The sequence below is a fragment of the Epargyreus clarus genome, unplaced genomic scaffold, assembly GCF_041222505.1.
Source record: "Epargyreus clarus isolate Ecla_fem2 unplaced genomic scaffold, WU_Ecla_fem_2.2 ptg000019l, whole genome shotgun sequence".
In the NCBI taxonomy this organism is placed as follows: Eukaryota; Metazoa; Arthropoda; class Insecta; order Lepidoptera; family Hesperiidae; genus Epargyreus; species Epargyreus clarus.
The window spans coordinates 4,372,153-4,385,670 of NW_027332227.1; the positions used below are offsets into that span (position 1 = coordinate 4,372,153).

The 13,518-nt window shown below is 31.6% G+C and overlaps 2 protein-coding genes across 2 annotated transcripts; one reads left to right on the forward strand and one right to left on the reverse strand.

The window, feature by feature from the left end:
• Positions 1 to 631: 631 nt before the first annotated feature.
• Positions 632 to 6,339, reverse strand: LOC140750146 (UPF0415 protein C7orf25 homolog). The gene is made up of 8 exons (XM_073083535.1): positions 5,985 to 6,339; positions 5,224 to 5,404; positions 4,607 to 4,743; positions 3,289 to 3,452; positions 2,416 to 2,636; positions 1,978 to 2,112; positions 1,588 to 1,730; positions 632 to 1,246 (listed from the first exon to the last, which is right to left on the reverse strand). The coding sequence occupies exons 1-8, from the start codon at positions 6,132 to 6,134 to the stop codon at positions 1,163 to 1,165; spliced, it is 1,215 nt and encodes a 404-aa protein (XP_072939636.1). The 5' UTR covers positions 6,135 to 6,339; the 3' UTR covers positions 632 to 1,162.
• Positions 6,340 to 9,104: 2,765 nt separating this feature from the next.
• On the forward strand, positions 9,105 to 11,938 carry LOC140750425 (BRISC and BRCA1-A complex member 1). The gene is made up of 2 exons (XM_073083922.1): positions 9,105 to 9,302; positions 10,650 to 11,938. The coding sequence occupies exons 1-2, from the start codon at positions 9,241 to 9,243 to the stop codon at positions 11,428 to 11,430; spliced, it is 843 nt and encodes a 280-aa protein (XP_072940023.1). The 5' UTR covers positions 9,105 to 9,240; the 3' UTR covers positions 11,431 to 11,938.
• Positions 11,939 to 13,518: the final 1,580 nt, after the last annotated feature.

The window sequence follows — 13,518 nt, forward strand, 5'->3', positions numbered from 1 at the left end:
TAATGAGATGTTTAGATAATCGCTGATACAGACGAATATCACGAATATGAATATGTAAGATACGCGAATATCTGTATGTAAATAACCGGTACTCGTCTGTTCTCTGTAGCTTTTTCAGGAATCAAAAGATTATGCGTCTATAATCATGCGCCGAGTTTAAACATTCGTCATTGTTCGGCGACTTACTCGGCACATTGTTCGCGAGTATCTGAATGAGATATTACATTTTTTTGCTACGAAATCATATCCCTGTCATAATTAGTTACTATAATGTACTTAAATTTTTAATTAGTGTTTTATAGAAAGAGAAATAGAATAAGTTACACTTTATCTTTAAATTTTTCAGAAATTAACATAGTTCATTTTTGTTTCATAACAGTACAGTGCTAAACACTGCTGTTTCGCTTTGAAGGGGCTTGTATGGATCCATGCTCATCAACAGCATTCCAACTTAGTCCTAGACATGGCCAAGAGAGGACAGCTGGAGGGGAGCAAGGAGGGGAAGCTGTCCTCCTGTCTAGAGAATGAAAAAATATTTTACACATTTGATTATCGGCTACGACGCCCATAATAAATTTGTAAACTTTGATAGACATTTAGATTACATTTGCAGAAATAAAACTACAAAATATTACCAGTTAGTGGACTTAGAAATTTTATTATGATACATACAACACCGTCGCTGCACTGCATTCCGAATAAATAGGATATACTATTTACATTTAGGCTACGATTACATATGGGCGGTTTGTATCTAAAATATTGAATATAAGGCCATACGTATGTAGTATGGTTAACGTAAAACCTTGCAGTCGTCATGTGCCTTAAAATAATGTGTTAGTGTATCAAGCATATCACTTAAAATTAAAATAACTATGAATTTTGATAACACTGGCGGCTCAAATAGCTTTTTAAAAACTGCTTATTTATATTAGCGTGTTGGAGGACTGCCAGTTTTAATATTATTATATTTGACCGCTAGTATCTTGACTATCGAAAGTGCATAAAAGCGCACCGTGGGCGTTTATATTAAAATATTTAAATGTCTTTATATATCAATACACAATGGTTATGTGTTAAAGTTCAATATATTATTATGACGGTTTTTATACCCGACCACCGTTTATTATGAATATGTGTATAAAATATCTATAAATAAATATCATAATGTGATCTCAGTTGCCGAAGCTTCCTTTCCTTCCGTAAGCGCTCGAGACTCGTGAATAAATGCGGCATAAGTTACCCCCTGAAAAAGAACAATTGAAAAATATACATACCTAATTATTTTACGTAGTCCTTAATCGTTTTTGTACATATTGGAGAATACGGAGGCTATTTATTAAGTAAGTTCTACTCAAAAAAATAAACAAGTAAAAGTTTCAAAACTCTGCAGATGATTGCAGAAGAAAAATGTAATAAAACTGCAGACGTCTATGACTACTTTATAAATGTACAAGAAACTTTTACTTTGGTAAATATATGAACTTTTATTTTAAATTAAATTTATATGGTATATACATATATGAATTAAAATTATATGGTCAATATATGAATATTTTAGTCATTATATGAACTATTTCTTATTACCTGCTGCATAGCTGCTCTCACGAAACCTTCATTGGCCGAAACGGTTAGAGCTTTAATTCTATTCCCAAAGTTGAATATAATTTTCGACCGTAAGCGGACATGGCCTCGAACTTTTAGAGTTTGTCTGGCATAATCATCTTCTCCTATAACATAATATTATAAACGACTAAGTTAAAAAAACTACTCAAAACGATTCAAAAAGTTAATAAGAAAATTTTAGTAGCATATTTAATTCAAGCTCTATATATATAAAAAATACAAATATTTTAAAACGCAAAATAGATTTTTTTGGACCATTATCACTAACATTATTGTTTACAATTTATGTTGTTGATAATAAAGATGTTTATAGATGCACACGTATTATACAATAAATCATTATTTTCATACCTGCAAAATCATCATCAAATATATTCATACGTTCTTTTAAATCTGCGGCGCGTTTCTTCTCATTAGGACCTCCAAGTATGTTTACAATCTTTTCAAAGTCATTCCAAGCAGTCTTACAACATACCAAAGTTTTACCTACAATTTATTTATTTTTTTATTCACAACATAACTAAGAAAATAATGAATAGCTTACAGAGTTATTTAAACATTCTCTATTTATGTTAACATGTCAATGTTATGTTACGTAAAAGATAGAGGTGTAGCATGCTGGAGTGTAAGGGGTGGTATGCCCGAGGCGGCCATTTTAGAAGCTGAAAAATTTCTCAAAATGGCAGAATTCTTTTTATTTTCAAGAATTTTCACTGCCCATTGCCGCAAATTCAATTTCCATCCTAAGTAGTCCAGAACACAACCATGGGAAATAAGTATTTTAATTACCTTCAAACAATTTATCTAACACAGGCTTCACAGGTCTTTCTGCCTCCCAAGCAGACTGCTGAGTGAGTACATCTTGTTTGAATACATAATTACAGTGACCATTCGTCATGTTGCTCACATACGCCATCATGGCAGTAACATCCAAATTAAGAGTGTCTATATCTGACCGATCTGGATTGTCTTCGATACATTGATTGATTTCTTGTAAGCATGGTGGTGAACTGGAATCAGAAATTGCATGTTAGAAGAAATGGTTTTTAAGCAGCAAGGGGTTAAAGCATCTTACCATAACTTACACCTATTAGTATTCATCAACCTTAGCCAATATTTGTCTATCGAATGCCCATATTTTGTAAGAGCTTTTGCCCGCGGCTTCGCTCGCGTTACGAAGTAATATTTTCACCAACTATTTTATCCCCTTGGCGGTAGAATTGATCAAAATCCTTTCTTAGCGGATGCCTACATCATAACTTCTACCTGCATGCCAAATTTCAGCCCCATCCAGTGGTTTGGGCTGTGCGTTAATAGATCACTACGTCAGTCAGTCACCTTTGAGTTAAATATATTTAGATTGTTCTTTATTTAGAAGGCAAAAATTGTTTTAGGTCATTATTACTAAACAATTTATCCAATGTTTAGCAAATATCGAAATTTGTTAATTCTAGTAGGCAGAAATTGTCTAATGATTAATATTATCACTAACAGGTGTTACATTACATGCAATATAATGTACATAAGTTAATGCTTAGAATATCATGTTTATAATTAAACACATGAACTTATTCCTATATACAACTTATTCTGTGGCTATCAATTTATCAAGTACATAGCAAGTAGAAGTTGCAATCAGTGAGTAGTTCATGTAGATCTTACCCATTATGGCAATCCTCCTCACCCTCATCACTGGAATTCCAAGTGTCATCCAAATCATCAGATGGTTTGGAATCTGGCAAAACTTCACCTTTCACTACAATACCCAAAGATTGTAGCCTGTTTGCTAGGTTTTTTTCTATTCCACTGGCAAATTCAAACACCACCTACAACCAATAATATATTAATATTTTTCAGTCAAATTATGAGATAGAAATTCAAATTTATTTTTTTCTAATAATAGAGATTTATATGAATGTGGTCTATAGGACCATCTGTGGTTCGACTTCGGCGACACAGCCACCTCATCTATTTCTACCTAATAACAGCAGTGCTCTGGTTTGAAGGGTGTGGTAAGAGAAACATACTCTTCTGAGGCATTCTAGGTAGAAAGGATAATCTGTACGAACCTAATCTTATTTGGGGTTGATTACAGACATCTATGGACTGCTGTAACCACTTACTGTATGAACTGCTTGTCTGCTACACCCGATATTATAAAAAAAATATGGTTAATAACAATTAAATAAAATAATATTTTTTCATTTTACTCCTCCATCAACTCCAAGTAATATATCGACGGGTCCTACGTGTACTGGTACAAGTAGCAGAATGTCAAAAACGTTTTTATTGCATCATTCTTACTTAAATAACCCATTCTTTAATAACCTGCAAAAATATTTCTAAAAAATCAATAAGTTTCGGAGATAAAAATGTGCAAATAATACTATTTTGCGCTAAAGGACTGTGAATACTGGTGTAAGTCCCTTATACTAGTCTACGTGGTCCCGAATTGCGCGACGCTCGAGTGCAAGTGAAGGTTACACCAGTAAGCGTGTTGCGACGCTACCGCGCGCACACGTTACACTGCTGTAAGTGTAAGTGGAGTTTGCGTTATTTTTATTCTATGTTCAAAGAAATAGTATATTTAATAACATTTTTGTTTCTAATTTTTAGGCCATAACCACGTTAACATGATGGAGCATAAAATATTTCAAGTAATGATTTATTACTTTATAGTCATAATTTTAAATAAATCATGCAACAGTGTAAACTTGTGTAAGTGCCTCTTATACCAGTATACGCGTTGTGGCACTTTAAGAAAAACAAGCTACATAAATGCAAGTACAGCTATTTTCCAAAGGTTTCAATTATACCATTTTAATATTTTAACTATGTACATTGAATAATGTTAAAGTTACACGCATTAGAACATTCAAATCGCTCTACTGTAAAGTTGTGAAAACGCACTTGCACCAGTTTACATAGGTCGTCGATATAATATATCAACTAGAAGTGTAAGTTAGATAATTTTACCAGCCTTTGGTGACTGGTACATGCAAGGAAATAGCTTGGCACATTCCAGGTAATCCTCCGCCTGATCCAAGATTGACCGAGCTCCATATGAAGCATTGCCTGAACTTAATGCTGACAGTGACTTTGGATTTCTTGCTATCACTAAAAACAAACAAGAGAAATATACAACAATTAAATATAATTTATTTGAATTCAGTCACTTCATAAACTTGTTGTTTTATTTGGACTTACAGGTCAGATTTATCAAAAGTGTAATTTATTGGTGAAGGAGATGAAACAATGTTTGGTAAAGTTTGGTCAACTTGTTATAGTTTATTTCTTTAGATGCAAGTCTGTTACAAAACTTTACAATTAGGTAGGAGATAGTTTTACTCCAGGAAATTTTCTTACACAGACACAAATCCTTTCACCTTCCACATCACTTACAAAGATTGTTCAATAGTAACTATAATTTATGTAAGTATGAACTAGCATTTTTTATAAATAAGCAATAAACAATGGCATAGTCAACCCATTTCTGACTTTATTTTTTATGCTCTATTTTTAACTTTACTTGAATTTTTATGAATACCTTTTGTCCCTATTTTTAATCTTTATGATGACTTGAATTTTTGTGAATACCTTTTGTCCATGTCTTGCCTTCATCACCAATTACATCAACAAGCAGCTTATTCTCGTGCACATGGAATGTCTTGCACACGGACACCACACCAGGTCTCAGGGCACACTCCACCAAGGCACCCAGGTGCCTGAGATTTGAACATGACAATTGCTCTATTTTTATTTTCTTTGAATCTTGTAACTGTAAAAGAAAAAAAAATATTCACAGATTACTTGAAGAAATCATACAATAGTTGCTTTTGACAAATTGTGGACAATAAAACAGTTAAAATCATTTTAAACTAATATTAGCTGTCTAGTCACTGTAATAAATAAAGCTATTTAGACTAAGAGCAATTTAGTTTATATAAATAATAAACAGTTAATTGTAGCGAAAAAAAAATATCTTTGTACAATTTCAGTAGATATTAGTATCTTAATTTCTCTGCATATTAGGAAAATTAAGTAAAATGAAGAACTAGAATGCTGAGAGAATAGGAAAAATTGAAGCACAAACAAGTTGTCCGCCTGTTATAAGGAAAATGTATAGTTTTCTATTACATTACTATTCAATGTGATCTCTGATATTCATTCTGATATACTTATACTCATTCCTTTTTTAATACTTTTTATATGAAATCAAGTGAGGAACACATATTTAGATGAAGATTAAATGGAATAAAATATATTATTTTATGAGAGGTGAAAAACATTTTAAAATTATTTGATAACAATACTTTATAACTACTGTACTCAGTACATTTCTAATCAACAATACATACTCTTTGTAAGAATAAAAGCTCCTGTTTTATTTTTCTCTGCAGCTTCAAAGCTCCATCCAATGTTTTTATTGTTTCCATTTGTTGTATTAATTTTTCACCTAAATTTATCTTCTCCAATAACAGGGTATGCACATCTTCCGGTTTATCCATATTGTAATATTTTCCATAAAATATTTTAGAGAATTAGTTAATTTGATGAAGGAACGATCATTTAAACGTTGTGTAATGTCCAATACTTCGTCTCGCTAAATAAATCAATAAATATTCCTTTATGTTACAACATTATAGCGTAAGATAGAAAAAAACTGTATTTTAGAAGAAACAGAAAATGACAAGACTTTACAAGACTTCCGACTTGACGACTTTGTCGTTTTGACAATTGACATATAATTCATGACATTTAGACACGACACGACCACGTATTATCGATATATTATCGTAACTAAAAAACTTTTCACACATTTCTATAATAATTATCGATAACGATATCGAACGTAGAAGCCTTAATTAAAAAATTAACTATGTAACAATTGTAACGTAATAAACACAAGACTAAAACCATTCTCAATCTTATATTCGTTATATTTTTCTTTGTCTTTAACATTCATTGAGATAAAGTAAAAGAATCGAATGAAATTGAATATAACAAAATATACCATTTAATCCATGCATATTTATTTTGATTGTTGAAAAGTGAGCGTTACATATTTTGTTTCAAGCACATCGTTAAAAGTTGTTTTTACTATCGACATGAGAATAGGGAATATGCACATTTTTATTTTATTATTTTAAACCACTTATCACATCGTTTTAACATAGTAAAAAATATAAACAATTTTATTAGTGATTGAAATATTTTTTTAAAAATTATTTAAAGTATCAATAAAATTTGACACATTTGAACGCCGCAATTTTACGCGCTCTTTGAATGACGTCACGTAGCGTGATTTGTATTAATATTGATGATAACTGTATGCACATAAAGGTATTATTAAACGTTTTCAGGTTTCATCGCTATTTACATCATAGGAAAAGGCTAAATAACCACTTTTTAAATATTTCCAAGAGTTATTGTACAAAACCACTACTATAAATACATTATATAGTGTTTTTTCTTTTGCAAAAGATGCGAAAATACGAAAAATGTGGTGCAAGATTATAGGAAACAAATAAAGTATCTCCAAAATCGCATTAACATTTGTATTTACTGTAGCAAACAATAATTTTAGGTAAATGATTTTAAAATATTGCATTGATCATCTACTTCGTTAGGTACTTATCGACTTCTACAACAAATACTATCATTTGAAACACACAAAATGCATTATAATCTATTTTAATATTATAAAGATAGGTGAAGATAGGTGATTGGTTGAAGGTGGTAGAACCCTTTGTGGTTCGACTCCGGAGGCACTACCGCCACACCTATTTCTACCTAATAACAGCAGTGTTAGGTGATGCTTTGTTCCGGTTTGAAGGGTGTGGTAGGAGACAGACTTTTCCGAGGCGTTCCAGCTTAGTTCTCAGGGGTAGCGGCGCATCTGTGGCCGACCTTAGGTGGGAATATCTAATCCTATCTGGGGTTGATTACATATGTCCATGGGCAGACTGTATGCTCGTCTGCTACTCCTATATTATAATAATTATAGTTCAAAAAACTAAAAAACACGCTTTTATGGTGCTTTTCGAACCTGATAAATGGAGCACCCCACACTTTTTCCACGATTATACTATTTACTGTTCCTTAATTGATTCTTAGATTGAAAATTATTTTCTACTTTTTAGTTGATTTTATCATAAAAGCGTGTTTTTTAGTTTTTTGAACTATAATTATTTATTAATTTTTAGTATTTCTCGTTATAGCGACCACAATTATTCATCGTTGTAAAAAAATCAAGTGTCTATCTATTACGATTTAAGAGATAAAGCCCAACGACAGACGAACAGACCGCAGAGGGTTTCGTTTTAACCTTTGAGTACGGAATCCTAAAAATCATTCTACAAGAGGGCATTATAGATATGTTTCAGAACATTTGAGTTATAGGGAAATAACATTATTATTTTCTAAACTAAAAATCACGATATAAAAGTTACGCCTATTGAAACTAAATAGCAATAATTATTATTTGCAATCTAAAGTTGCGATGAACTTTGCTGAAGGTGTTTGAAAAATCTCGCCTCGAAAATCGTTAATCCAGAGGATGTTGATAAGGACAATGGTACAAAACTATTAATGTTTAAAATATTGAATTGTCATCGGTCCTTAATAAGTATGCCAAATTTCGGGTTAATCCGACGTTTTGAAGGGGGTTAAAATCATGTTGAAAGATTCCGTTACATACTAACATACTAACATACTAACATACCAACATACCAACATACATACGTCTGAAGCTAATAAAAGCGTGTTAAAAAAAAAGAATATTAACATAATAAGTTATGATCAGTTAAATATTTCCGAATTGACCTATGCATAAAAACCAGTTTATTCAGTCCGATTGTGCTTTGACAAAACTACTTTCAATCATTGTTCTTGATTATTCCTAATAATACTATGTAGAAAAATCGCACTACGTAATAATTAACACTGTAGGAATATAGACAAAAACAATTTTTCGCTCAAACAGTTTGAATATCGACGCCGATAAACATCGTAACACGCTATGTGACGTCATTTTTCGATTCGACCAATGGGAATGCGTTTTGCAAATTTGAATTTCGCGCGCATAATTTACGATTTTTGATTAAAGTTTTAAACAATTTAACACGAAATAAAGAAAAAATAATGGTTTAGATGTAATTTCAGGACCGTAATGTACCGAGGAAAAAAATAACAAGCAAATCTAAATCACATGCATATTCCCTATATAGTTTTCTATTAGACTGACAATTGGCAGGTGCATCACTAGCCATAGTAGTAGTGTTGCTATGTTATCTAAAATACCTAAAGGAATTTATTTATCAATATTTAAAATTATCTATTAATAATGCGAAAAAGTATCCGTTTTATCGAGTCATAAAATAAATTCTTGTTTTTAAGATCGTAATTTTATTAAATTTATATTTCGTCTATGGGTAAAATCGGTTCTTGACATATATTTCCTGTATAGGTTAACAGTCAATGTCATTTTTCATAGACACTTAGGCAGGATAAACAAATATATTTGTGCAAAATAGTTACTCTTTTATCGATTACAGTTTGCAAAAAAACGTTTTAAGTTCCCGTATACTCATGTGAATAGAATTATAACAGAGAATGGATTCACAAGATGTAATAATATTACAATCGGGCAGCTCCCGTGATTCACATGATGCCGAGTAAGTGTACAATATATTTCCACACAAATCAGTTATTGATTTAAGATATTTAGTTTATTTTGATTGTAGTACTTATAAATTGTATATTTATAAATAATGAACTCCATTCACCAATTTGATACCACAGGTCTCCATCAATTGGATATAGAAAGGGTTGTTAATAATAAAGGCAGTGGTAGTGCCTCGATAGAAAGTCGGCCTCTCGATCGAGGAGTCCGAGGTTTAAATTCCAGGCACGCACCTCTGATTTTTCAAAATTATGTGCATATTAGAAATTAATTAGCACTTACTTAACCAGTGAAGGAAACCATCGTGACGAAACCTGCATATCTAAGAGATTTATAAAAAAATCTTAAAGGTATGTGAAATCTACCAATAACATTTGGCCAGCACGGTGGAATATGGCCTAATCATTCTTATTCTGAGAGGAGACCCAGCAGTAGGACAATAAAGGGTTGATGATGATGTTAATTTATTATAGCATAACATAAGATAACTGCTGTTATAAAGCAGCTGCTATCTCTGTGGCCTCATGTTCTATTCTAGTACCTATTTTCCATAAATATAATATTTTTCATGATGAAACTATGTATTATCATATTTATAATATATATAATATATAATATATAGACAAAACTAATAACCACACATACTTAATAGACGTCACAGTACCATCCAATTACAATATAGGACCAAAAGAGATCGAAAAATTGAGCAAATACCACCTTCTCAAAAATGAAGTAAGTCGGCTGTGGAAAACGCAAACGACTGTCATTCCAATAGTTATTGGTGCTACTGGCGTAGTAGCTAAAAGTATTAAAAAATATATAGAAAAGTTAAGACACATTCATTGACATCACCATATTACAAAAACAGGCAGCAATACATACATCAATCATACTTAGCAAAGTACTCGGAGACACTGTAATTGTAAACAACACACAGAATAATGATACATAAATACCACTAACACACAGCACACACATGGAGTACGTACGTACATAAATAAGGGTTTCTTTTAGTTACTTTATATAGGTATATATATCTTAAATAACTACTATTACATATTATATATTTATATAACTATTCATAGTCTTTGTTTATATTTATACTATACATATATATTTCATTTATTGGATAATGGGGACATGAATACCTTTTTTCCTGTAGGCAACAGGACGGGGTCTTCATAAATACCGACAAAACAGTCGAGAAGGTGCAAATCACCACATATCATTTTATAATAATATGTAATCTTTGTAGGACTTTGATACTAATGTGTAGGTGCACTGGACCATTAATTTTAGTAGTATAATGTGTGTTTCAAGTTTTAATTATTTGTTACAGTAATGTCCCTAACAAATCTCCTACTGGAGATTATGGTGAACTGCGTGAACAAGTCTTGGCCAACCTTCAAAAGCCTAATGTGCCCAATGTGAATGTTCCAGAAAAAATTATAATCTGCTTGGATGCTTGCTATGATAACCCAAATTCTTTGTATCGTTTGGGCGATGGTTCTTCATTCACTCCTATTAATATGTTGAAGAGAGTGCTCGACTTCTTCTTGTATTCTAAACATGCTATTAATAAGAAAACAGAGTTTGCATTACTAATATTAAAGAATAATGACCCATGTTGGTTACACAATTTCACCAACAATGTGAGGGATATTATTAATACAATTGATTTTGTTACTGGAGAAGAATGTACTGCCGAGACATTTGAATTTTCAAGGATCTTTGATATGTTGGAAGATGAAATAGTGATGCCGGAGTACAACAAGCTGCAATGTACACTGCCACCACCCTATGTGGTGAGAATGGTAGTTTTGTATGGAAGATCAAATTGTATTCCTCTGATACCTCAACAAGATGCATACTTTAATTTCCTCAAGAAACATCTATATTTTTACATTGATATCCTTCTGGCCCATGAAGAAGATTGTGCTCTCTATAAATGTGAGGAGATTTATGATGCTCTGCAGGACTTAGATGATGGCTATTCATATGTGTTTGAGGTGTCTAGGAATGCTACGAAAATCCATGACTATATAGCAAAACTTCTAGCACATCCTTTGCAAAGGCCTCTACAAAAAAATACTGACTACACATTTGGAACTAGATATTAAGTATTTAGTATAAGGAATAGGAATTTCATCCTTTTAAATATATAACCTTAGTTCTTTATAAGTGTGTATTTTTTAATCGTAATAACACTTCATTGTACTCAAATATTACCTGAATTGATCACAATTAGTTACTTTTTTATTATGCATACCAAATAGCAAAATCTTCATAATGAAACAATGATACAATCAAATTGTTTGAATTAAAGTTTTATTTTAATATCAATGAATAGTTTGATTTGGATTTATTCTGTCCATTTAGTAAGTACTAGAATCAATGGACCTTTTGTTAAAATGTCACTGTTGGAGTAGCATTTTTTTCAGGTCAGAATTTATTATAAAAAGTTCGGTGAACTTAATGTTCTAAATTAGTGTGATTTAAATTTGTATGACATATTACATAAAACATTTAGATTTACAGAAAGAAAGAAGTATAGAAAGTTTTAAATATTACCCATGTATACCAAACTAAAAATGAGGGAAAAATATCAATAAAAGCATTGAAGGATAATTTGACATATTTAATCCAGCTCTTCAAAGGGTTATGGTTGGTAATAAAGAAATGGAACTAAAGCTATTATTGTATATTTATGATATATTTCAAATACAAAATTCTCCTTTTGGATTCATAATTATGATTTGGCTATTAAATAGTTACTATACTTTGTTTCTGATTGACTTAACATTTCTCGAAATGTTGAAGTTGTAATTCCCAGTTACACAATAATAATATTAAGTGAATACTCTAAATATCCGGCACAGCCAACATTATAATTCCATACTTACCAATGTTATATAATTTGTAATACTTTGTCGTACATTTTAGTTACGACATTCACGATATCAAAACAATCACACATACCAAAATAATTTCATACATTACATACAAATCATGCAAGGTATGCAAAACTGGAACCTTATAATATAAACAGAATACTATCAATTCCAAGAATTATACGCTTATGATTTTAATTATTGAAGATTATCGTGACTTCTTTATCCAACAATAACATTCATAGTTTGCTACATGTATTTTTAAACTTTAATAATGTAGGAAAAACTATTATATTCTTGGGTATTTGTTATGAATATTTCACCACTTATATACTGTAAACATAGGAATAGGGAAGACATTAATTTGTCATATACAATATACTATATAGATCGAGTTTGGGGCGATCCACAAATTACGTGAGGTGTTTTTTTGAATTTTCTGTCCCTCCCTCCCCCCCTGGTGAGATGTCGTGAGATTTTATTCAACCCCCTCCCCCATCCCCCAATCTCACGTGAGATTTTTCAAAATGTGCGTTTCTTAAATATGTAAACGTTAAACGTCGAAGTATGAATGAAATTATTTTCTTTCGAACGAATTAGTGAATGATCTTAATCGTATTACAGTTATGCTTAAATCTTAAGCATATAGAATCTGGATAATGGGTCAAAATAGTATAGTTTTTTTTTGTTTCAATAAGAAAAAAAATTGCGTGATATTTGCCGAGACCCCCCCCTCTCTCCAACGTAAGATTAGATGAGATTTGACTCGACCCCCCCTCCCCCTTAAACATCTCACGTAATTTGTGGATCTCCCCTTTCATTATAAAAGGCATTTTTTAATGTGGACATAAACCACTTGACAGTTCATCGTACACAGCTTACTTGAAGGTTGGGGAAGGGGATGGTCTAAAAATCGTTACATGCTTGTGATAAAAAAACAATGCAGATGAGTAAGCAATCTCTGATAATGTGAATTGTTTTGATTTTCAAAATAATCATCAATGGAATGGCGCAAAAGAAAAAATAGAGATGCAAATGCAATTAATAATTTAAATGTTCAAATATTTTAAGCTTTCTCCAAATAACCACATTCCCCAGAAGTTATGCAATAAAAAAAAATAACTGGAGGCATAAAATATTTGAACCATCTTCACAAGCAACAAGTTACACTCCCAACACCACTAGCCGCCTGCAACAAGCGGCCATCGGAATGATATTTCCAAAATAATCCTCAATTTTTATATGGCTACATTATATAAGCAAATAGATAACCTTACTTTGCAAGCACTGCGAAGGGTTACAAGATTCAGATAATAA

What these genes read in the sequence shown, in the direction of transcription:
- LOC140750425 (XM_073083922.1), top strand. Translation starts at nt 9,241, where the DNA reads ATGGATTCACAAGATGTAATAATATTACAATCGGGCAGCTCCCGTGAT. An exon ending in CGTGATTCACATGATGCCGA is followed by an intron (nt 9,303 to 10,649) that starts GTAAGTGTACAA and finishes TATTTGTTACAG; the next exon opens with TAATGTCCCTAACAAATCTC.
- LOC140750146 (XM_073083535.1), bottom strand. Translation starts at nt 6,134, where the DNA reads ATGGATAAACCGGAAGATGTGCATACCCTGTTATTGGAGAAGATAAAT. An exon ending in GCATGTACCAGTCACCAAAG is followed by an intron (nt 3,453 to 4,606) that starts GCTGGTAAAATT and finishes TATTGGTTGTAG; the next exon opens with GTGGTGTTTGAATTTGCCAG. An exon ending in GTTAGATAAATTGTTTGAAG is followed by an intron (nt 2,113 to 2,415) that starts GTAATTAAAATA and finishes AATAAATTGTAG; the next exon opens with GTAAAACTTTGGTATGTTGT.